The 23542-nt window shown below is 42.0% G+C and overlaps 1 protein-coding gene across 5 annotated transcripts; it reads right to left on the reverse strand.

The window, feature by feature from the left end:
• Window positions 1–1320: 1320 nt before the first annotated feature.
• rabep1 (rabaptin, RAB GTPase binding effector protein 1) lies at window positions 1321–23536 on the reverse strand. Of its 5 annotated transcripts, none has more exons than XM_035625570.2 (20): window positions 23383–23536; window positions 20443–20571; window positions 20059–20262; window positions 18614–18774; window positions 17409–17528; window positions 17084–17116; window positions 16336–16471; window positions 15897–16075; window positions 14919–15029; window positions 12062–12523; window positions 11622–11726; window positions 11403–11519; window positions 10666–10764; window positions 9446–9586; window positions 8677–8866; window positions 8512–8523; window positions 6895–6950; window positions 6687–6785; window positions 6039–6155; window positions 1321–5157 (listed from the first exon to the last, which is right to left on the reverse strand). In XM_035625570.2, the coding sequence occupies exons 1-20, from the start codon at window positions 23426–23428 to the stop codon at window positions 5056–5058; spliced, it is 2619 nt and encodes an 872-aa protein (XP_035481463.1). In that variant the 5' UTR covers window positions 23429–23536; the 3' UTR covers window positions 1321–5055. The 5 variants fall into 5 exon arrangements, with proteins under 5 accessions (XP_035481463.1, XP_035481467.1, XP_035481465.1 ...); XM_035625574.2 differs by lacking the exon at window positions 23383–23536 and adding an exon at window positions 23282–23309; XM_035625572.2 differs by lacking the exon at window positions 17084–17116.
• Between the last annotated feature and the right edge of the window lie 6 nt (window positions 23537–23542).

Consider the following 23542-nt stretch of genomic DNA (forward strand, 5'->3'; position numbering starts at 1 on the left):
AATCACTGAACTATCCCTTTAAATCTGATTGAAGGGGCAGTAGGCGGATTTTAATCCAATACACTTTTTTTTGTAAAATTCAGCGAATATTTCCCCTGTCGGTTCTGTGGAACAAACTTCCAGGAAACGTGAGGTCTGCCACCACACTCTTTAAATCTGGTCTTTTTACATTACATTACATTGCATTCATTTAGCAGACGCTTTAGTCCAAAGCGACCTACAAGTGCATTCAACCATGAAGATATTACTCAAAAGTGAAAGAATTGATAAGTACAAAAACATTCATCAAATAGGCAAAAAAACCCGCTTCAACTGCTATTTGTAATTAAGATCAATTTTTTTAATGTATGTAACAACTGATTTTAAAACATTTCTTTTCGACAGGGCTTTTGATGTAATCTAGGGAAGCACAAATTTTCTTGTCATTTAACATTTTTTATGTGTTTTCACTGTTCTCATTCCCTTGCACTGACCTTTCATTTAATTTTTAATTTTACTATATATACAGTATATACAGTATATATATATATATATATGTACTCTCTCCATTTTTTCCCTCTTGTCTGTTTTGCTTTTGCACTTTAATTATTGTTATATATTTACTGTATTTTTTATTGTTCTTATTATTTTGTCCTGTGAAGCGCTTTGCGTTGCCTGGTGTATGAAAAGTGCTATACAAATAAAGATGCCGTGACTTGTGTGCGCTGGAAAAAAAATCTGCTTTCCTTTAACAATATTTTGAATATGATCTGGCAGATTGCATCTCCTCTAGCTGATGTATAATATATATATATATATATATATATATTTATTTATTTTAAAGATTGAAACTCCATCAGGTGTGTACTTTAAACTGGATGCTGTGATTTTTTGTAAACTATCACTGTTAATGTTTGACAGGAAATACGAGTCTAATCCGAGCTTATAGTTCCAATGTAAAGCACAAAAGAGGAAAGCACAAATTGTGAACTCGAGGCGATAAGACCAATGTCAATTAAACGTAAAGCACGAAAAACAAACTTTCCGTTTTCAGAACATTGTCCCTTAGTGGAATTTTGAATATTGTGATTTATGGGAAACAAGCCTTTTTCAAAGGAATTTATTGTCATTGCGTATGATGCCAGAACTGACTGTATATTACAGCTAAATATGTTTTGAGGTTGTGTACAGACACTATAAAGACTATAGTGAAACTGTTATTTTCAGTAAACATTGGTTACAAACCCCCCCCCCCCATAATAAAAAGAAAAGAAGCTAGTTTTCCACCAGTCAGCCTTTTCAAAAAAACATGTGTATATTCAGATTGCACAAACAAACATGGGACTTCGAATGTGCTTTATTCATTGTGAATTTGTATTTTTTATACCAAAAACCAAGTAGCAGTAGTCGTACACAGTGTACAGCTGTATACGTCTCTCACCCTTTTATATATTCTTTACTCTTCATCTCGTTTTTAACATCTACTTGATCGTCTTTCAGGGAACGCGCAGTTTGCGAACAACCCAGCGACGCCAGGTCAGAAATTATTGGGTTAAAAGAATAAAATAAAATCAACACCTAGGCAGAACCACAGTGAGTGAGTGAGTGAACGTCTGCGGCGACTCTCACATTACCGCCGCTTTGGGCCCCGAGTAGAAATGTTGTCGCCGTCATAGACATTAAATGTCACAAATAAAATTAAAAACACACCAAGCCAATGCAATAAGGCCATCGGAGGGAAACAAAATTAAATTATGTGCAGGATTCACACTGTTAAAATGTTTACTCCGACAGTTTTCTTTTTTTTTTCCGTCCGTCGAGTGCAACTCGCCCACGCGTCCACACCGTCGCATGAATCCATCATAAATATCAACTCACCATATCTACAGTATAGACATAAGCGACATATGGAAAATGTTTGACATGCAAGAATGAAAACAACAAACAACAGCATGTGCAGCGTATTTAACTTGTATCTTAGGTCGTTGTTTCTATCCCCCTCCCTCCACTTGAGGGAGATTTAGTGCGACCGGGAGCAAAAATCTCGTTCAGCCTCATATTTTCCATAAATCCGTTTCAAATGAGTCACAATCTTTATTCCAAGTGGACCGTGACTCCTGGGAAATGGCTCACATACTTGGGGGAGATTTGAAGGAAAAAAACAACAACATTGACAATATTCATTCAGGCTCTCGAGAATCATATTCATAATCATACTTCCTCAGTCTGCACATGGAAAAAAACAAACCACAAGTTAGAAAGTTTCACAAACGTGTGATTTTTAAAAAATGTTTTGATTTATTTTTACTTGTAAACGTGCAGTTTTCTCTCTCAGTAGTCTATGGATTATTTCAATCTATGTATGAAATCACACGTCTCCGTGCTCGATTTTGACCCAAATGCCTGAATATTACAACGATATCTACCTGACGCAAGTCACGAAGCCACATCCTCAGAAGCATCCCAACCCAAACGACTTCCTGTCAATATTCTACCATTTATTTATTCCAATCGAAAAAAATAAGACAAAAAGTCTCCCTCTTTGTTGTTGTGATTTTACTGCTCGGGTCGCGACCTCGGGTCCGGGCGACCGACGCGCCGCTGACCACGAGGCCAAAAGCTCCGAGTCTTGGCGTCACCCGCTAGCGCGTCTCTTAAAGGGCCAGTGAGCGATTCTGGGGAAAATCGCTGTGATGTTGTGTGGTGCGGGCCGCACCATTTTTAGGATTTTAAGGAGCCTGGGCTTTTTTCAGCGCACACACAAAAGCGACAGCTAACGGCCGGTGAGGAAATATTAGCTGATTTTTTTACAAAACCTGGACCGCTTTAGAATCGCTTACTGCCCCTTTAAGGTTTCTTAAGATCAACTGACAAGTGTCCGAAACTCTGCGTACTTTTTCCCCGACGTGACCAAAAGACAGGAGTTTTTGAAAAACAAAAAGGTACAGAAAAAGGCCAATGGATGACGACACGTCATTCAACCTACGCTGCTTTCAGACACGAACAACTAATAAAAAGGTCTGGAAAATTTGGGTTCCGGAGTTTCCCGTTCACTTAGGAAGATCGCAGCAGCAGAAAACTTCCAGAACATTGAGGCGAGGGGTGACTTCGGAGATTTCCCTGCTTTATTCTCACACGGACATTTTCTGGAATCACTGCGCCACACGTGGAAGACGGCCTGCTCCTGCTGCAGATATAAAAGGCTCAATCTGAGCTGACGAAAAAACACGATTGTTAAATTCAGGTGATTATTCACTAATCAAAACATAATTACGATTAGATCCCCCAGAAATCCTAAAACACTAAGCCTTTGATTCAAATCCACCAGAAGCTCCACAGATAAATAACTTTTGTTGTGATGAATGAATCATTTCATGACACATATCACATATATATATATATATATATATATATATATATATCATATATATATAGTCAGTTTTCCGTAAGTCACGACTTCCCAGTTAGACACGTAACTTTTTTTTTTGCAAAGAATCCAATCTTGACCTCTTGGGGACGAGCTTGTTAGAGGATTGTTCATCAAAACTCGTAAAGGAGACACATTCTGCTTTTTCATTTTTGTGTCATAGATTGGGTGTATGTAAAAGTTCTGCTAAAGTTAAAGAGGCCAAACTCGGCGGTAAAGGGAGAAAACTGCTCCTGAAACACCTCGTCACTTCCGTGACATAGTGACATCACTGTATTACAAATGTGCATGAAGCATGTTTAGCAGCGAGTCTGACACCCCACCCCCCCACAGCCAGGTAAAGCGAGAGAACTTCCTACACATGCTGGAAGCGGTGGACCAATCACAACAGAGGTGTTGAGCCAGCTGGACCAATCAGACCTGGGCTTCATAGGGAGGGCGGGGCCTTAAAGAGACAGGAGCAAAAACTTAAAGTGTTGTGAAAGAGGAGCTGAAGGAAACTGATGTGTTCACTGAACATTAGAGCATGTGAACCTTCTCAAGTTGTAACCCAAATTAAAATTATGAACCTGAATATATGATATAATATGACTCCTTTAATGGTTTTACTTTGTGACCCTGACGTCTGAACGACGGCGCTCTTCCATTAAAGTTTAAGAATTTCATTAAGAGGATCAATCCAAAGAGTCAAAATCTATAAAAAGACTAAAGTGTGTATTAAAATCAGTTAGTTTCCCCTCGTTTTACATTTTAATGTGGACACCCGATTCTGCTGTTGCCGCCATTGAACCATTTCTTTACACTGAAATCAATCGAGTGTCGTCTTGACATTTAAGAAACTGGGGTTCCGTTGAAAATATCACCAACAACTTTACGCTTTTCTTCACTGTATTTCTGCAGCTTAAAAAATAAAATGAGACAGAAGTTAAGAGCAAAACAAGATACAGTAGAGGATGTTTCAGAACTGGTAGCGTATTGCTCACTTTGTGTTATGTTGCTTTTTTTATATCCTAAGTTATGTGCAAGTATTTTCCGTCCTTCATCGTGTTGTTTTTTTTGCAAAAGGGTTAAACGACCAGAATAGAGTGGAAAATGTGACAAAAAAATAGCCAGAAGACGTTGGAAAGAACAAGCGAGTAAACAAGGAAGGCGACTATCAACCGTTTTGAGAACAGAAGGAGAAAAAGTTACGCATCCGACCTTTTTTTCCGTTTAAACCTGGGAAGAGAAGTCGCAGACGAAAAGTGCTTAAGAAGACGACCAACCTCTTTTTGGTTGAGCCTAAATACAGACAGTCATATATCTACAGTAGAAACGAGACAGACAGACGGACGTCCACTCCCTCCGTCCAGTCACACATTTAGTTATTTACAATTTTTTTTTTTTTTTTTTTTAGTAGTAGTGTTCTTCTTCTTCTTCTTCTTCTTCTTCAGTATTCTATCCGTGGTGTGTTCCACAAAGGGCCACGAGCTCCTCGTGCCACGCGTCCGATCCTCGTCCCTTCCACACTTCTTCGTCCGCGGCGGTCAATGGGCAGGAAGGAAGGAGCGGGAACGGGGTCGGATCAATAATGTTATTGGGCCAGTGATAGAGACAAAGAGTGGGGGAATTAATAAAAACTGAAAAGGCAGTTTTCGTTCAGTGGTATATCATGTGTCCGGAAGCTGGTTGATGTCAGTGAAGTTGGTGTCGTTGAGGATCACCCGGATTCGGTCCAGGGAGTCGGCCTGTCGTATTCGCTCCAGCTGCACCTGAGGACAAGGACGAAGGACCAGCGATCAGTTGAAATCATTTGGTTTGGATTTGGGTCATAACACACAAACACACACGAAAAGGATGTTTTGCTTTTAGGATAAATTCCTTGAGAAATACTCACGAGTTTGTGAAAGTGACAAATACCAACCAATGGTGAGACTGTTTCACCATAACTAAAACACGCTTTCAGAATAATGTGTATCTTGTTATTGTATTATAGTTTTTGTTGCATCTGTAGATTTAAGCGCCTCTTCGATGTTGCAGCTGATGAAGACGGAGCTGATCTGAGCCACAGAAACTGTCAGGAAGCTTAAGATATAATAACACTAAGGCTGCAACTAGTAATTATTTCCATTCTCAATTAATATGTAAATTTATTGATTCATCTATGAATTTTTCAGTCTATAAAACATCAGCAAACAAAGAAAAATGCCATTTACATTATTATAAAACCCCAAAATATGAACTATATTATAAAACATATACTATAATATAAAATTTAAATAGCAGTTTAGTAGTATATGGTCGTAAGTTATCATATTTGAGAACTTGGAACCATGAAATGTCTGTCATTTTGACTAATATGATTCAGTTATCAGAAAAGTAAGAAATCGATTAATAAAGCGATTGTTTCAGCTGATCATCGAGAAAAAAATAACTACAATATTTCCTCAGAAATGTGCAGCAGCTTTATGAAGAAGTAAGAACTATAGAAATACTCATGGAAAGTAGTAGTAAGTACCTTGAACATTGCTCAGTACAATACGGTACTTGGGGAAATGTATACAAGTTATTTTCCGACACTGGTTGTTTATGAGATAATTATGTGATAAAGTATTTTTTTCCAGTTTCTGAAACCGGACTGTTTCATTCTCACCTGAAGAGTCTGAGAGAGTTTGACAAAGTCCTTCTGAACCTGTTCGCTGACGTCCAGCTCCGTCTGCAGCCGCTGGGCTTTGTCTCGCTCGTCCAGCGCCTGACTCTCCAGTGCACCCTACAGTGAACACACACACACACACACACACACACACACACACACACACACACACACACACACACACACACACACACACACACACACACACACACACACACACACACACACACACACACACACACACACACACACACACACACACACACACACACACACACACACACACGATTAGAACGATTCCAACATTCCAGAAGATACTGAGATAAATGTTTAACTATAAAACTCGCAAAGCAGTTTACAAGACTTTCTGGATTTCAGAAAAATGCTGTAAAATATTTACAACATGCAGTTTTTATACAAGCTCTCTCTTGCATACCACCTGTTTTTATTTTAAAATCAGCAAATATTATGCACCACGCCTCTGAAAACATTCAAACATTCTCTGTTACATATGTGGATGAGATATAAGATATATATACACAGTATATATAAAGTCTGTAAAGCTCCGATGTGATTGGCCACGCCAACAAGAGGTGGAGCGTTTTGGGGGCGGAGTTATGAAGGTAAATGCGTCGGTGACAAACGGACCTTTGTCGTAACGAGTTCTTTGAGCTGCTGCTCCAGCCGGAACCTCAGGCCCTGGATGCTCTCCAGCGTCTCCGTCTTCTCTTTCAGACTCCTCTCCGACTACAAACGGTCAAACACACAAACTTCAGGACGAAAACTTCTTAGGACATAACAGATACTGCTTTGGTTTTTTGAGGTGTAATAAAAACGCACGTCAAAGAGGAAGTACCTGTTCCTTCTCAGCTTTTATTCGCTCCAGCTCCGTCTTCAAACTGGAGAAAGACGCTGTGGGTAAAGGAGACGTCATTAGAGGCACTCCTCCGCATCTCAGACTCCTTCATATTCATCCCTCCGGAACAATGACCTGATTCTTTTGAAGATTACTTGGCTACTTATGAATAATAGAATAAAAAAGCTGACATTCAAAAGGAAAAAACTGACAACTCAATAAATGCATTTCAATGGCGACTTTTTTTGTCTTTGTGTGTGTGTGTCAGTGTGTGTGTGTGTGTGTGTGTGTGTCCAGCAGATTAATCCAAACATACATTTCTCATTGAAAATTTCATTAACAAAAAATGTCTCGTTTATTTTGTCCATTTGTTTTTGGGAATCAAACTACAGCTGAGGATTGTTGATTGATTTGATGATCACATTTTTTTGTCCCAGCTTCTAAAATATGAGACTTTCCTCCATTTAATAATAATTTCATATTTAATACTTGTGGTTGTGTTGGCGGCTGTTTTTGGGGACAACACGTTCACCTCGGGTCGCCGAAACTTGTGTTTACCTCTTTTTCATGACTTCTCTGACATTTCACAGGCAAACAACAGGTTAAAATATGATTAATATTATTAATCCTTAATACGTGTTAGTTGCAGTAATAGTTTCAAATGTCATGTTAGAACTCATAACCTAAAAAAACAGGCTGAAGCTCCAAACAAGCGAGCGAAGTCGTCCTTAAGTTAATATCCACATGTTTGTTTAGCTCAGGAGGGAAAAACGCATTCAATAACACACACATATACCACTTTACTGGGGTTCTAATGGCGGGAGCCATTTTGGATCCACTTACAAGTTATGTAAATAAAACACACAGACAATTATTAATCCCTGCAGAATCCCTTATTGAATCTTTCATTCTCTCTAATCGGTAAAAGAAATAAAAAACACTGGTGATGTTAACAAACAGTCCAATGTTCATATATGAATTAGTGTCCGTCATGTTAAAGATGGAATGTTGGAGCATTTATTTAAAAAAAAAAAAAAAAATGAAAACGAATTCTTTGATATACACAGTTATATATATTAATTTCCACTTTGCTGTTTTCACTTATGTAGCTGAGGAACAGACCTGGAACTGGGGAGTAAACATCATTTTTTTCTGAGCAACTAAAGCAAAAGTGAGTAAAGACTTAAAAAAAACTGCCACAAAGCAGCGACAAAGCGAATCCCTGTGGTTCGGGTATCTGTGAGAACTTACTGTACCTATATATATATATTTGAAATCAAAGACTAGCCATAAAACAAAAAAACTAAAAAGATTCGATAAGGGAATTCAAAAGTATAAAAACTGAATAAGTGGATTAAGAATTGGATTCAATTAAATGCTGCTGCAGCGACTGTGTTACTCATCAGTGTCCTTGATAATATCTGAATCTACAGTGGGACAACATATAGTCAGACGAATCATCTACGAATTGCACGTTAGCCGGTTTGAACGCACGTGAGGAAAAGCACTACGCTGTGGTCTGATCTACAGTTATTAGTCCGACAGCTACATTAACATTAACACACACACACACACACAAGCAGTGACAGTGAGCTTGATCAAAGTTGTTTGTCGTACCTTCCAAGATGTCTGAACGACAGTGACGAATGGGGAAGAAACAGAAGAGAATGTGAAAAAAAAAAAGGCGAGGTGATTGTTGGATACATCCCCGAAGAAATTAGGAGTTTTGAAAACGTTTTGGCTCATCACTGGTTAGTAAATGATCGGACCGGACGGTCTCACCTATCTCCTCCTTACAGCCCTCGATCTCCAGCTGCAGCGTGTCCTCCAGGTTCTCCTTCAGACACTGCTCCGCCTGCAGCTGCTCCTTCAGGAACAGGATCTCCGCTTTCAGCCTCTCCTCCATGTGGTCGGCGGACGTGCGCAACGCCACCATGTCCTCGCGCGACCGCAACACCAGCGCTTGTAGCTCCTGGAGAGGAATCATCAAAACTACGTTACAGGCGTCAGTAATGTGGGGGATCGTCATCACGTAGCAGTCTGGTGAGATAAAAGACCAAAGCCAGAGAAAATCCGTATGGAGGCAGTTCGCAGACGAACGTATTCACAGAAATTTAACATATTGTCCATAACTATGTGTTCATATATGCATAATTAACTCTGAATGAGTTAAATATAGTTGAGGTGGACCGACCTCCGTGTGAGTCTCCATGTTTACAACGTCGTGTGGAATACGGTTGTTGAACTAAACGCTCCAGAATACGTTGCATTTTCAGACGCTAGTGGAAACTGGAAATGGCAATCAGCGGTGCGCCACAAGAAAGTGTCCCCTGTCGGTTGCTTAGTTTGGTTTGCGGTTTGCCTTACCACCAGATGCCGCCAGAAAATTATAAAAATTACGCTGAAATAAAGTAGTTTAAACGTGGGGAAAGTAGTAAACAAGATAATGATTCTGACCAGTGTTTTTTTGGACTTGACTGTGACATGAGTGATTTCGACAGTTCGCCGGAGGAAAAGTTTGGATGCTGAGGCGGCGGTGGGCTTCACGTACTTGCACAGTGTTGGGCATCTGGAAATCCTCCTGTTGCTGCAGTTCCACGTGCAGCCGGTGTTTCCCCTGCAGGCTGTCGTTATCCCTCTGCAGTCGGCTCAGTTCGTCTGCCACCTGCTCCCTCGACTTCACCAGCACCACCTGTAAAACACACAAACGGTCCAGACCAGTCCCTCCGTCTCATCATGTGTTTACTTTGTTTCCTCCCGTCACGAGGATCCGGTGAAGAGTGACTCAGGAGTCACGCTTCATCCACTCCTCGCCTGCAGAACTAACATTCTGCTAAGAGCAGCACCATGACTCACTATAAAGACTCACGTGTTCGTCTGCACAGACCCTCGCGGGACATTGGAGAATATGCAGTTACAGTTTGCAGCGAAACATTCAACATCACTGAGTATGTTTGTCTCACATGTCGTCTTCACGGTCGCTTCCCGCCGGACTTTTAACGTTCATTTTTTTTCAGGGATGTGCAGTGAAATAAATCTGCCGTTGTGGAGGAGCAACTTTTGGTCCCGTTCAACTGAAGTGCGGATGAGAGCTCCATCCAGCGATGTTACGCAACAGCTCAATTTTAATTCCCCAAAAAATGTGTGTGTTTAATAAGTAACACATCATCAATATACACTCATCTACTGATGCAGTCTATTACGACAGTCCCGCAAAACTCTGATGTCACGATGTTTGATTTTGTTAGTTGTTTTTAGAGAGATGTTAATTCAATGTTATGTTTATTTTGGAAGCTTCACTTTGTGCTGCTGTTGAACTGTAGTGAATTAAACAGCGAGGTGCTTCTGTTATTTTGCCTTCGCTCGCTAATGTGAATTTCTAACGAGAAACAATTGTCAGATAATGCAATAAAGTTAAATTCTCAAAAACTTATGAAGGACATTTTTTCACCTTATAGTATCAACTTACACTTTTACCTCACACTGCATATGTCAATTTTGCAGTTTCCTGTTGTGGCGGCAAGAGCAACCTTTGGACATAACCTAATTTTTTTCACGAGTATCAACAAATCCTGTAGCCAAGTAGCCGAGTCCACGATATCAAAGCTAGTGCCTGTCGTCAAAGCAACGCGATCGATGCGCCTATTCGAGGAGCTTAATTCCATCCAGCGCTACCAAAGATGCTGCCGCGATGTTTAAACTCTGCGACCCTGAGAAGTAACCAGAGATGCAAACACAGCTGTCAGGGAGACAGAGGGACGAGCTGCTCACCATTTGCTCCTGTGTGTTCCTCTTAGCGTCACTGAAGGCTTGTTGTAGTGTGGCGAGCAGCGCCTCCGACTCCTGGACTCGCTGCACGAGGCCGGAAACCTACGGCACAGTGCAGAGAGAGAAGAGATTCAGAATCAGACGGTTAGGAGGATATTTACATAACCAGTGGATATGCTTGTGCAGACACACACGGTGGTAATCTTGTTATATACCCTGGGATAAGACGAATGTTTGAATACGGCGTGTAAGAAAAACCCTGTGGGAGGTGAACGGCTCCTCTCGTATTATTAAAATGTGAATGTGGGAGCTCTTGCATTGTTGCCGTCAGATCTTTCTCGTTGCAAACGGCTTCTGTTCTGTAGGTCAGAAACCTGAACCGCAGAGTTTCTTGCCAGTTGTGGACGGAGTCCCGGCTGTGACATCTGAGCTGAAGCCCCTGGCAACATTGTACTTCCTGTGTACATCCCCCCGAAGCACTGCAATCTGATCTACTGCAGATTCACAACTCGCTGGTGTGAAGGAGTGTGTTCACACCAGATGCGAATTGAATTTCTCTTGAGATCACAGACAAAGGCAAAGGGTAGGCACAACATTCGTGTAATTCGCTTCAGTCATTACCGATACGTTGCAAAAATCAGTATAAATGTGACCTAAGACAATCCTGCAGAGTGGAAACAGAATAAACTAACAATCTGGACAGCACATTTCCACAGAATCCACACAACACGTGTGCCGACCTTAGCGGCAGTTTCCTCGTTGCCCGATTTGACGGAATCTTCCAAAGTCTGTTTCTCCGTCATCGTCCTCTCCAGCTGGTCGTTGGCCTGACGCAGCATCACCTGCAGCTTCTTCACCTGCAAGAGAGAGAGTGAAGGGGAGGAATCCTTAGAAGGAGCAAATAAATGAATTTGCAATAATAATAGAAAAAGGAATAAAGCAACAGTAAATACACAAACCTGATCTCGTGTCTCCGCCTCTTGTCCCTGGATGGCCTGTAACTGCTTCTCGTAGTTGGAGCACATGTCGCAACGCCGGCCGAGCTTCCTGCCGGCGTTTTTCACCTGGTGACGGACAAATGAGAAAACCACATAACTCAAATACAACAACACAAAATTATATATTTAATAAACGTGGTTTGCTACACCCCTGTAACACACAGAACCACCTTTTAAAACGGCCAAATTGCAAGTTTATGAACAGCAGCATGTCAGTTTTCTATCAGCGACATTTCATTTTAAAAGATGACATGTAAGCAAAATGTTATTGCCAAAATCTGGCCTCGTTTCCTGGGAACAAAACCTGCAGGATTATGAGATTCGTGATGTTTTAATTTGAACCACGTTTGAACCCCGAGCAGGACGTTCAAACTAATAATGAAACCTCTGGAGGGACGCACCTCCTGCTGCAGCAGATTCCACTCGCTGTCGCTGACCAGTCGGTAGCCGGCGGGCGGCAGGTAGGCGGTGTTGGTGGTGTGCGAGATGCTGGAGAGCAGCGACGCCGTCTCCTCCTGCTCCGGCGTCATGGCCTTGATGGCCTTCTCCTGGTCTTTGGTGAGCAGGAAGTGGCTCGCCGTAAGCTTGATCGAGCCAATGGACGAGGTCTCGCCGAAGCTGCCGTCCGCCGCCCCGCAGTCGGCCCCCACCAGGGGCCCGAAGTCCGACTCGTCCAGGTGGCTGGCCGACTTGGCCTTGTGGTTGTGGCCCCCGAGCCCCTGCTGGGCGGACAGCGAGGAGCCCAGGCTGTCCGTCGACTGAACCCGCCGCAGGTTGTCTCTGTAGGGGTCCATGGGGCCGCCCGCCACCACCTCGGTGTCTAAGGAGTGCATGGAGCCGTGGGCGCTGTGGTCTGCGTGGGGCTGGAAGAGAGAGAGAGCAAATAAAGTCCAGGGAACATTATAATATAAAACACCCACAAGGAATTATTATTATTGTGGTTTCAAATTTCATTCATGCCCATGACAAGATCAAAGGAAAGGAACTGGGACTTTTTTAAGTCTTTACTGGACTAATTTAGTTTTGAAACTGGGGGAGTTTTTAAACCTCTAGTACAGAGCAGCTGTTTTATGAGAGGATCCCTGTTCTATGAGGACACGTTCATTCAGTGGTTTCACACCATTCCCCTGAGCTTCAGGAGGTGGTGAAAAAATACATCAGTTAAACCTTTTTATAAAATTATTTTAAGGATAAACGCAGTTGGTTTCGGCGTGTAGAGGTTTTTTATTTATGTTGCTTAACGAAATCCGACCATTGTCACAGCCCACATTCGTCCATGCGTCCTTGACGTTGGTGCGGTTGTTAAGCAAACAATCCACCAGAGGGCAGCGCAGAGTCAAGAGTTTCTGACATAAAACAAATACGGCAACTGTGGAAGAGGTTCTGATAACGTACATCGATAGAAAAGAGGCAAAAGCGTCCGCGTTGTAAACAATGATTTTCGGTGGTACTGCTCCATTCCGTAAGACTTCATAAGACGCAGAATTCTGACAGGAGGATCCGTCTGTCTGCATATACGGATCCAACGTTGGGCACAAATGAGCCTTAACACTGAATGTACATGCAACTTCACAGATTTTTTCCACTGACCATTCCCATAAATTTTGACTAAAATACACGACCATGTCCTAAACTACTGTATGTCGACCAACAGAGAAAGGCAAGCACTACGTTGTGTAATTCTAAAACGAGTTGAAATAAGAAAGCGCATATGGAACCAGCAGATGGCTGAAACATGCCGAATGCGAGTCAGAGCCAAGACTACAGGAGGACACAACATGTGAAAATACTACTCTAATATCAAAACCAGACCCGCTGCAGTTTATAGCGGCTCCGTGGACGGCGGCCATGTGGGAACCTGGAACTGCTCAAACTGAAGACAGCTGCTCAACATTTCTGACATGCCAGGAAAACCCGAACGATTCAGATGTTTTTCGACGGCCAGTGTTGCTCACCGAGGTAATTAATCAGGCGTCATGACCCGCCTCCAACTGAGTAACTGGATAACACACAAACCGGGTTTCAACCAAAAAGAATTACAACATCCTTTGGACATGAGTAACCAGTCTTGGTTCACACGAACGGGATACCAGCAAACCTGTTTAAAGGGGCAGTACACGATTTTAATCCAATAAACTTTTTGTACAATTATGTGAATTTAAAAAGCAAAGAAAAGTGGTGCGGGCCGCACCACACAACATTGTGAGTGCAGTTTGTAAACATCACTCCCTGACACCCTACAGGGGCAGTAAGCAATTTTAGAGAAAGCTTGTCTCTCTCTTTGTTGTTGCTCGTGATTTTAATGCACTGGCCTGGGCCGCAGCCTCGGGTACGTGAGACCAACGTGTTAACCACGAGGCCAAAAGCCCTGAGTCGTAGCGATGAGAGCCAGAAAATTAGATACATTTTTTTCCCGGCGCGCACACAGCTAGCGGACCGTGACAAAACATTCACTGACTTTTACAAAAAGTGTATTGCTTTAGAATCGCTTACTGCCCCTTTAAGAGACGTGCCAGCAACAGACCAGACGTGCTAGCGACAGACGTGCTAGCGACAGACCAGACGTGCTAGCGACAGACCAGACGGGCTAGCGACAGACGGGCTAGCGACAGACGTACTAGCGAAAGACGTGCTAGCGACAGACGTGCTAGCCACAGACCAAACGTGCTAGCGACAGACGTACTAGCGACAGACCAGACGTGCTAGCGACAGACGTGCTAGCGACAGACCAGACGTGCTAGCGACAGACGTGCTAGCGACAGACGTACTAGCGACAGACCAGACGTGTTAGCGACAGACGTACTAGCGACAGACCAGACGTGCTAGCGACAGACGTGCTAGCGACAGACGTACTAGCGACAGACCAGACGTGTTAGCGACAGACGTACTAGCGACAGACCAGACGTGCTAGCGACAGACGTGCTAGCGACAGGCCTGCTAGCGACAGACCAAACGTGCTGCGGGTTCGAGAAGAAGAATGAGAATCTTTCTCCCCGTATTAGTGAGATCTAAGTATTATATATATATATATAAAAGAAACCAAAATGTTTGAATTTTGAAGATGCGGTGAAGAGGCACAAAACTATATTTTTCAAAACCATCACTGCTCCTCAGTCAAGTGACAAGGACAGAAGTGAAGGTGCCATGTCGCCTGTCTGACGGTCACGTTACGCAAAGGGAATATAATATGAGGTATAAGACGATAACAGCCTGCCGAGTTATCTCCGAGGGACGTATCGAGTTACGTGACGCTCGTACCTCCTCGACGCTCAGCCCTAGGAACATGTCGTCCAGGGGCTCGGTGTTGTCTCCGCCGTCCTCCTCGTGCAGCTCGTTCACTTGGCTCAGACGCTCTTTTTCATCCTCCTCCTTGGATGGAGAAAAAAGATTTAAATCAAACAGTTAGTTGTTTTTTCCACATATTATTCTTTCTTGGCTACTTTACTTCTAATGCAATCCAACAAAACAGCTCAGCCATAAATTATTACCTTTTGAAATATAATGATGTGAAGTTTTGATTGACATAGTAAGACAGGCATTCATTTGACTTTGTGTTCATTATTCAGGTTGTGGTTTGCAGTGGTGTCGGACACGTTCTAATATTTTGGTTCTGAGCTCAACACATCATCCATTACAATGATGGAACACAGCAAAATATTGAAGATGTTATGCTAAACACAGTAACCACGTAATAGAAAGTGTTGAGTTTACTGACGTTATAAAACAAGTTATTTTTTCACAGACTTCTATAGAAACATCCAGAGGAGTCGCCCTCTGCTGGTCATTACAGAGAATACAGGCTTGAGGCTTCGTTTTTCTCGACCCCGAGGATTATACCTCCATTTTTATAAACATCCCCATGACTCAGACTATCCTAATGGTTACTCATCTTCACAACAGTGTGCTTGTTTTTTTCCTAAATGTCTCATGTTTGTAAACCGGCTCTTGAAGCGTAAAGGGACTGTGAGGACGACGGTTGATCAAAAACAGCTACATTTGTTGGAAATTGTATTTGTATGTATTGTATGAATTCATATTAATTTATCAAGCCCCTACTGAGATTATAAATCTCAGATGGATAAATTATGTCAAATGCTTGACACTGACATTTTTTTTTTTAAATGACATCATATTTTCCTCAAACTGTAAAAGTCTCCTCTCGTTATGGTTCCCCACTCACAGCGGATATAGCTTATCACGCCATCATGTAGCGCTATGACACTGCGCATACGGTACCTGGTCTTTCTTCTTTATCTCCTCCACCTGGCGGAGCTGCTCGGACGACAGCACGCTCTCGATCCGCTGCATGTCCCTCATGAGGAGGCGCTGCGACTCCAGGAACTGGTCGTTGGCTCGCTGCCACGTGTGCTTCAGCTGGTTGTGCTGCTGCCGCTCCAGCTCCAGCTTGTGACAGACTGAGACGCCGCACAGATGCGAAGGAGGTGAAAGAAGAGAGAGATTAAAGGTCGAGGCTGTGCTACAGTAAACTGTTGTACAGTAAGTACTGTGCCAGAAACAGAAACATAACACTGTGTGTATATTTTGGAAATATGTGAAATTTCAGAAAGTGGAGCTGGTGTTGAGCAGAATCCGTTGAAATTAACTCAAAAGATTTAGGATTAATAAATAAAAGCCAAAACTGGCCGAGCTGTCACAATAAAAAAGCATAAAGTACCCTCATGGAGCTCTTTGCGTAGTTTCTCAGCGTCTTCCTGCAGGACAGATTTCTGTGTGTTCAACACGGCCACGTACATCTCCAGGTCGGTGCGACACGACTTCTCCGCCTCCAGGACGTGATTGAGCTCTTTGACCTGTTGAAGAAAAACTCATTTTAAAATCTGAAACGTGAAAATCTGGTTCATCTTGATTCTTTCATCTTTTTAAATTCTAAAACAGCAATTTTTTTCGATCAGGAGTCGACTGTTGCTCCTCTGTGGTTTAAAAAAAACCAAAAACGTCTCGCTGCAAGTTGTAAACACGACAACCGATATTAGCGTTTGTTCAGAGCTTGTGCCCATTGTTGCCAGATTGGAGGGTTTTTTCCCCCCTTTTTTTATTTGACTAGAAATTCTGCAATATTTCCTCAGCTGTCGGTTGTGTGTTTTAAAAACAGCCCTGGCTCTTCAAATTGAAAAAAAAAATAATAATAATAAATGCCGCGGACAGCACCACACAACACTGTGTGCAGTTTATAAACATCAGCCCCAGACACTTTAAGAGACGTGCTATGACTCAGCGGGTTTCGGCTTCGTGGTCAGTGTCCGTCTCCCGCATCCGAGGCTGCAGGTTCGAGTCCCGACCAGTGCGGTCACATCTTTCAACAATCTTTCTCCAAAATCGCTTACTGTCCCTTTAAATGTAAGTCTTTTTAAAATAAAAATTAGGAAACAGAATTCACTGCACAGATTTCAAGTCTTTAATACCTTCCACTGCCCGTCTTTCAGAAAATGATGAAGCTGATGAAAATGAAGCAGAAAAAAGAAAGTAGTCATTTGACATAACGCGTCTTGGTTTAACGTATGATTGTGATTCTTTTGTAAATTCTGAATGACTTGGCATAATCTCGACATCGCATTACAACTTTAACTCCTCAAGTTTTTCTGTGAAATTACATAACATTCTAAATGTGGAAGAGTTTTCTACTCCACCTTTTAAAATTCAATGCCGCTGCAACACGTGGTTAATATAACGCCCAGTTAACATGTTATTAATGTCCCACACTGACTCATTGATTTCATGCCGACTGACCTTGGAGGCCTCCAGTTCTTTCACTCGGTCCTCGGCCGTCGTCAGTCGGGCTTTCAGGGCTGTGATCTCCTGCTCCATGGGCATCACCACTGAGCGCAGCTTCTCTGCGTCCTCCTGGGCCTTTAAAAGGGATTTTAAATTCCCAAATTAAAATGTATACATGTGGAACGGCTACACGGACTTTCAGCTTCACTTCCTCTAACAGCTGCAAAAAACATGATATTACATTGTTACAGACACAGAGACTGATAACGTACAAACAAATCCTCTTCACGAGGAAATGATTCAGACTGATAGAAGGTAGAATACTACAAAAACATTAAGTGATATCACAGATTTAAGGAATTAAATACATTTTTCATACTCGTTTTCTCTCAGAATCATTTTGAACCTCTGTTTGCTTTCTTTAAAAAGTTAAAATGTGATGATGTAATGATTTTTCTCACAACTGCAGGTATCTATATGGTTTGTTTTGGATTTAAGGTCATGTACGACAAAAAAAAATTGTAATCTTTTGTCTAACAGCCAATAGATTTGGTCTTTGCAGGAAAAGAATTCAATAAAAATTTGATTTGAAGGTAACTAGCCAGCCCGTCCATCACATAAAATCAATCTTAACCGTTAGCTCGTGAGTCGTACTAGCTAGCCCGGAAATGTCCCGCTACTGCAGAAAACGTCAAATCTGGCAAAGGCGAATTACGCGAATCAATGTACCGATACCACGTCTTTAAAGCCCAGAATTTGGTGCTACACCCCTTCTACTACATATAGCGATATATTAGCTTAGCAACACCGACCTTTGCACGATTAACTGTCGAGGTTTTGTTATCATAGCATACCAACATAATCTATAATCTATAATCTATAATGTAACATGAGTGTGTGAGCGATCAGCTCCCTGAATCTAAAAGATCCAATATGATTGTAGGCAGCGACTTGCAACATTCAGTATTGGTCAACACCCAGTGAGCCGTCCAGCTGGCTCAAGTATCTGGCAACATTGTTCTCTGGCATTCATCTTGTTTTTTTCCACCCCAGAAGGAATATTTGTGGCTAAAAACTAGAAACTGAAGACTCCATATCAGCAAAAAATATCAGCCCTTCACAAGCCTCACAACAACAAGGTCAACCCACAGAAAATGTATTCAGCACAGAAGTGGAGAATATCGTTTCAGCTTCATTCAGCTTTCATCTAAAAAACCAACTTTTTTCATTTCGTCCTCCAGGTTTTCCTCTTCCTGGCCCTCGGTGAGGCGGCGCCTCAGGTCGCCCATTTCCCTCTCCATTGCCTCGCGGTACTGGTTCCACTGGGCTCGCTCCTGCTCCGAGCGCTGGTGGAACTGGACCTCGTACTCGTACACCGTTTCTGTGGATTGAAGCAGAGACGGAGCAAATGCCATATGATTTAGGCATATAATTTAGGCGAGCTTTTAAACCCTGAAACCCATACTGATAAGCGCTTTGGGTACTTGAAAAGCGCTTTATAAATCCAATATGTTATTATTATTATTATTATTATTGATAAAAAATTTATTTTTGATACTGAAGTCAAGATATTTTCAGTTTTTTCCAAGATTATGCCCTTTAACAGAGACATCTGCAGTATGTAAGCAACTCGAAATGTGGAATATCAGTCTATACCCTGAGCTGGTAAACCAGACGTATGTAACATAACTGTAGCTGTAATTAATCTTGAATGTACATACATATATTATGTACATATTTCACAGTGCACATGCTGAAATATCCGAGAATAATGTTGTTGTTTCATATATTTATCATCAGAAAACAGCTAAGAAAGACAACAATTAAGGCGGGGGTGATAAGGCCAAAAATATCATGTATATAATATATCATGATTGATATGAAGTATTTTCCTATAAGTCGATTTTCGACAATTATCATGACAAATGTCACATAATTTTGACAAGTTTAACTTTCATCATCAGCATATCATTTATGCTCCGTAGTGAAGGATGTGGTTTTAAACCCTTTAAACCTTATTTTCCTTTTCAACTTAATCTTAAACTTCATACGTAGAGAATGACAAACATTTTACAAATCTGATGATCAATTTTGTCTTAGACTCTCTCACTGCGCTTGCACAATACATAAGCCTTATATCTATCTATATATCTATCTATATATATAAATAGATATATATATATATATATATATATATACAGGACAATTGACAAGAAATCATATTGCAATAATTATTGATATTGTTCTATTTCCCAATCCTACAAACAACATTTCACAAGGCAAAGATGATATCTCTGGAATAATTTAGTGCCAGAAAGAACGAATATTAATGAAATTTTCATACATGACATAGAAAATAGGATGTAACCAGCATATTATTGGCATTTACTCGCCGAAGAATTACTTCAATTACATTCATCTTACATTGAATAATCTCACCAGCATCATTTTACAGTAGCTAACACATTTGCCAACAGTCAACTCTCTGCTGTGTCGCAGATCAAATTAGCCTCGTCTGGTTTCATCACGACTTCACTACCAAAGATATCAGAGCGCTAATAAACAAGTGTTTAATAAATGTTGTTCCAACCAGGAGGGAACATTTTAATAGTTATTTTAAACTTGTGTTAAGACTTGTTTTTTTTTCACTATCAGCTGCTGTTACCTTTCATGATGGCCTGCAGCGAGGCCACCTCCTCCTGCCACTGGCTGCGGACCTGGTCGATGGCTTCCTGCTTGGTGTTCTCCGACACGGTGGCCACGGCCTTGATGGTTTCCATCTCGGCCCGGGCCTCTGTCAGCTGCGTCTGGAAAGAGCTGAGCTCGGCCTGGGCTCCCTCCAGCGCCGCCGTCTGCCTCTTCAGCTCCTCTGGAGCCGGGAACGAGACAACGTCAACGATGGAAGGAGATGAAAGAGTAAAAGAGGAGACAAGACAAGGAGACAGGTGAAGTGGGAGAGGCATTAAAAACAATGGTGAATCAGAATTACGAGACTCTTGCATTACTGATTATGATTCCAGGGAGCTTGTGCGATGAATCGGACCCGTACCTTCCTTCGACAGGTAGAGTTCTTTGAACTTGGCTCGTTTCTGGTTGAACTCGGCCTCCAGCTGCTGCTTGAGCTTGATGAACTCGGCCCTCTCCTGCTCCAGAGCCGCCACTCGCTGCTCGAGCACCTCTGGACGACGGGGAGCAAACAACACGAGACAGTAACGCATCAGATGTTAGTTGACATGTTGAAAACAACGAGAAAGAATAGCAGCAAGAATACGATCAGAAAATAAGACAAAACTATTTTGATAAATGACTAATTATTTAAGTAAATTTCAAACGAGCACCAATCTGAATATGCTGCTTCTCCTGGGCTTCTATGATGGGAAGCTAAATATCTTCGGGACTTGTGCTGCGTTCACGTCAAACGCGTAGCTAATTTTCGCCTCACGTTACTCACGCGAGTTTGGCCGCCGGGTCGTTTATATTTACTCACAACGATGTCAATGACGTCACGAGGATCTCAACGCTAATCGGCTTCAACTCGAGTTAAGTGAATTCCGCGTTTTTGCATCCTTGGGATTTACCGACTGATGGTGGATAAAGATTTGACTTGACTTCTTACAACTACCATTATTTGCAATAAAACTAAGCAAACTATGCTTGATGCAACATCATCTCATAAACCAGTCAGCTTTGAGCGATAAGTCGGAGCTGAAACTTTAAGAAAGTTTTTAATTATTTATTCGTCTTCAGAATATTCGATCCATTTATCATGTCTTGAAAATACTGAAACACCCAAGGTGCCACCATCAACTTGCAATTAAAAACGTAAAAGAACTATAATTCATCTAATAAAATCTGCAAATCTATGAAATTGAGAAGCTGGAACTAGATGAATATTATTGCTTTCTTGCTGGATCAATGAATTAATCATCAATATAGTTGCAGATCTTTTTTATGTGAGATTGATTAATACATTCCACTCTCCAGTACACTCTGGCTCTAAATATTGATCTGAGCGAAACAAAAATCTACACATTTAATTTCATTGACGCCGTCCATCTTCCTTATCTCTTGAGTCTGAGTCGACGAGGTAAGAGACAGAACAAGTCAAAGGTCAGACGCGTTGGGTTTCTCAAGCGGTGATAAAACTCATGTCATGAATCATTCATGAGGGCAAAAGACAGAACAGGGCTCGCTGAAAACGTTTTGTAACATCAGACGCTCGACAGATAAAGAGTCTGAGACTGACGGAGCAGGTTGTAATATCTTATACTTATACAGTGGTCGAGAGAAAGTAAAAAAAAAATGAATAGTTGCTACTGCTGTGTCTGTAAATATGGACAAACGAGGTGCAAGTGACACAAAACACATCTGCATCCATAATCGAATAATCTGCACAATCATTTTCTTCCTTAGAAAAACTGAAAATGCCCATTTCAACTTCTTTCATTGCAAAGTGAGGTTTTGCAGTTTCAGCTGTTCCGACATCCAAAGAAAAGCTTCAACTCACTGTTGTTGTTTTTTTATTTCAAAATTTCCAAAAATTTATATTCAACAATCAAAATAGTTGCAAATTGATTCAGAACTCATTCTTATCCATATTGCTCATCCCACATTTAAAGCGGCAACAATTAATCGATTTGTGATCCACTACTAAATTAATCGCCAACTGTTTTGCTAATCAATAAATTGGTTCAAGTAGTTTTTATTGAACATTCTTTGTTTTCAGCTTCTTAAAAGTGAATATTTTCTGGTTTCTTTGTTCCTCTGTGACAGTAAACTGAATATATTTAGTTTGCGTGGACAACACTAAACATTATCTTGGGGTTTTGGGAACATGATTGAGTTTTTCACTATTTTATGAACCAAACAACTGATCGATTAATCAAGAAAATAATCGGCAGATTAATCGATCATGACAATAATCGTTAGTTGCAGCCCTGCTCATAAACCTAGCCGGTATGAGCAGGTATGAAAGCTTTGGTGGGTAATAGAGTTTAATTGTAGGTAGGGCTGTAACTAATGATTATTTTCATTATCGATTAATCTACCGATTATTTTATCGATTGATTGATTATTTGTTTGGTCCATAAAATGTCATAAACTTATGAAATATGTAGATCGTGTTTCCCCAAAACTCCAAGACGATGTTTTGTTTCGTCCACGCACCAAAGATATTCAGTTCACTGTCACAGAGGAGCAAAGAAACCAGAGAATATTCACATTTAAGAATCTGAAATCACGAGAATTTAGACTTTTTTTACCCCATAAACACTTCTTTATACGATTAATCGACTATCAAAACATTTTAGTGGATTAAATTTAGTAGTGGATTACTAATGGATTAACCCACGCAGCTCTGATTTCATGGGTATAACCTGAGAATTGTTACACCTCGCTCCTGTTTGTTTTTTCTCTCTCACAGCTGATCGCTGCAGGACCCCGGGTCGGTCCGCGGACCCCAGGTTGAAACCAGAGGTGGAGGTAGAACCTGCTGCAGGATCGACCTGCTGTAGTAGTGGTCCAGCCACACACACACACACACAACACACATGCACACGCACACACACACACACACACACACACACACACACACACACACACAGCAGTAGCAACGGGCTAATCAGTCCCATATGACCCGAGTTAAGTCCGAGCAGGCGGGGCCGGGGCGAGCCAGAGGCCGGCGCCGACCTTTCGATCGCATCGGTCAGGAGGGACGAAGCCTCCGCTACGAGCTAATCTGGCTGAACGGACTGCGACGTCAGCTCGGTTACGATCAGCATTAAGACATAGAGAATAAAAACAAAGCTTCAGTGACGAACAAGCGACGCGTCAACTGTCCGACGAGAGCCGGTGACAGCCGGTGACACGTCGCCCCGGATGATGCTAACCGACTAGCTTCATGTAGCTTCATGTTGTCAAGGATGCACTGGGCCGCTGACCAACCCCCGAAACACCCGCTCCACAAAGCACCCGAGACGAGGGGGTTTACCGTCATGTTGGGCCGCCGGCGGGGGTCCCGAGGCCTGCTCGGCCATGGTCTCCTGGGCGGGGGGGGGGAGGGGGCTGGAGGCTGGTACCAGGGGCAGAGGGGCAACAAGGCTAGGAGCGTCCAGCAAAAAAGGCTAACATCACAAACTGCGGAGTTAAGC

This window comes from Scophthalmus maximus, chromosome 2 (assembly GCF_022379125.1).
Source record: "Scophthalmus maximus strain ysfricsl-2021 chromosome 2, ASM2237912v1, whole genome shotgun sequence".
NCBI lineage: Eukaryota > Metazoa > Chordata > Actinopteri > Pleuronectiformes > Scophthalmidae > Scophthalmus > Scophthalmus maximus.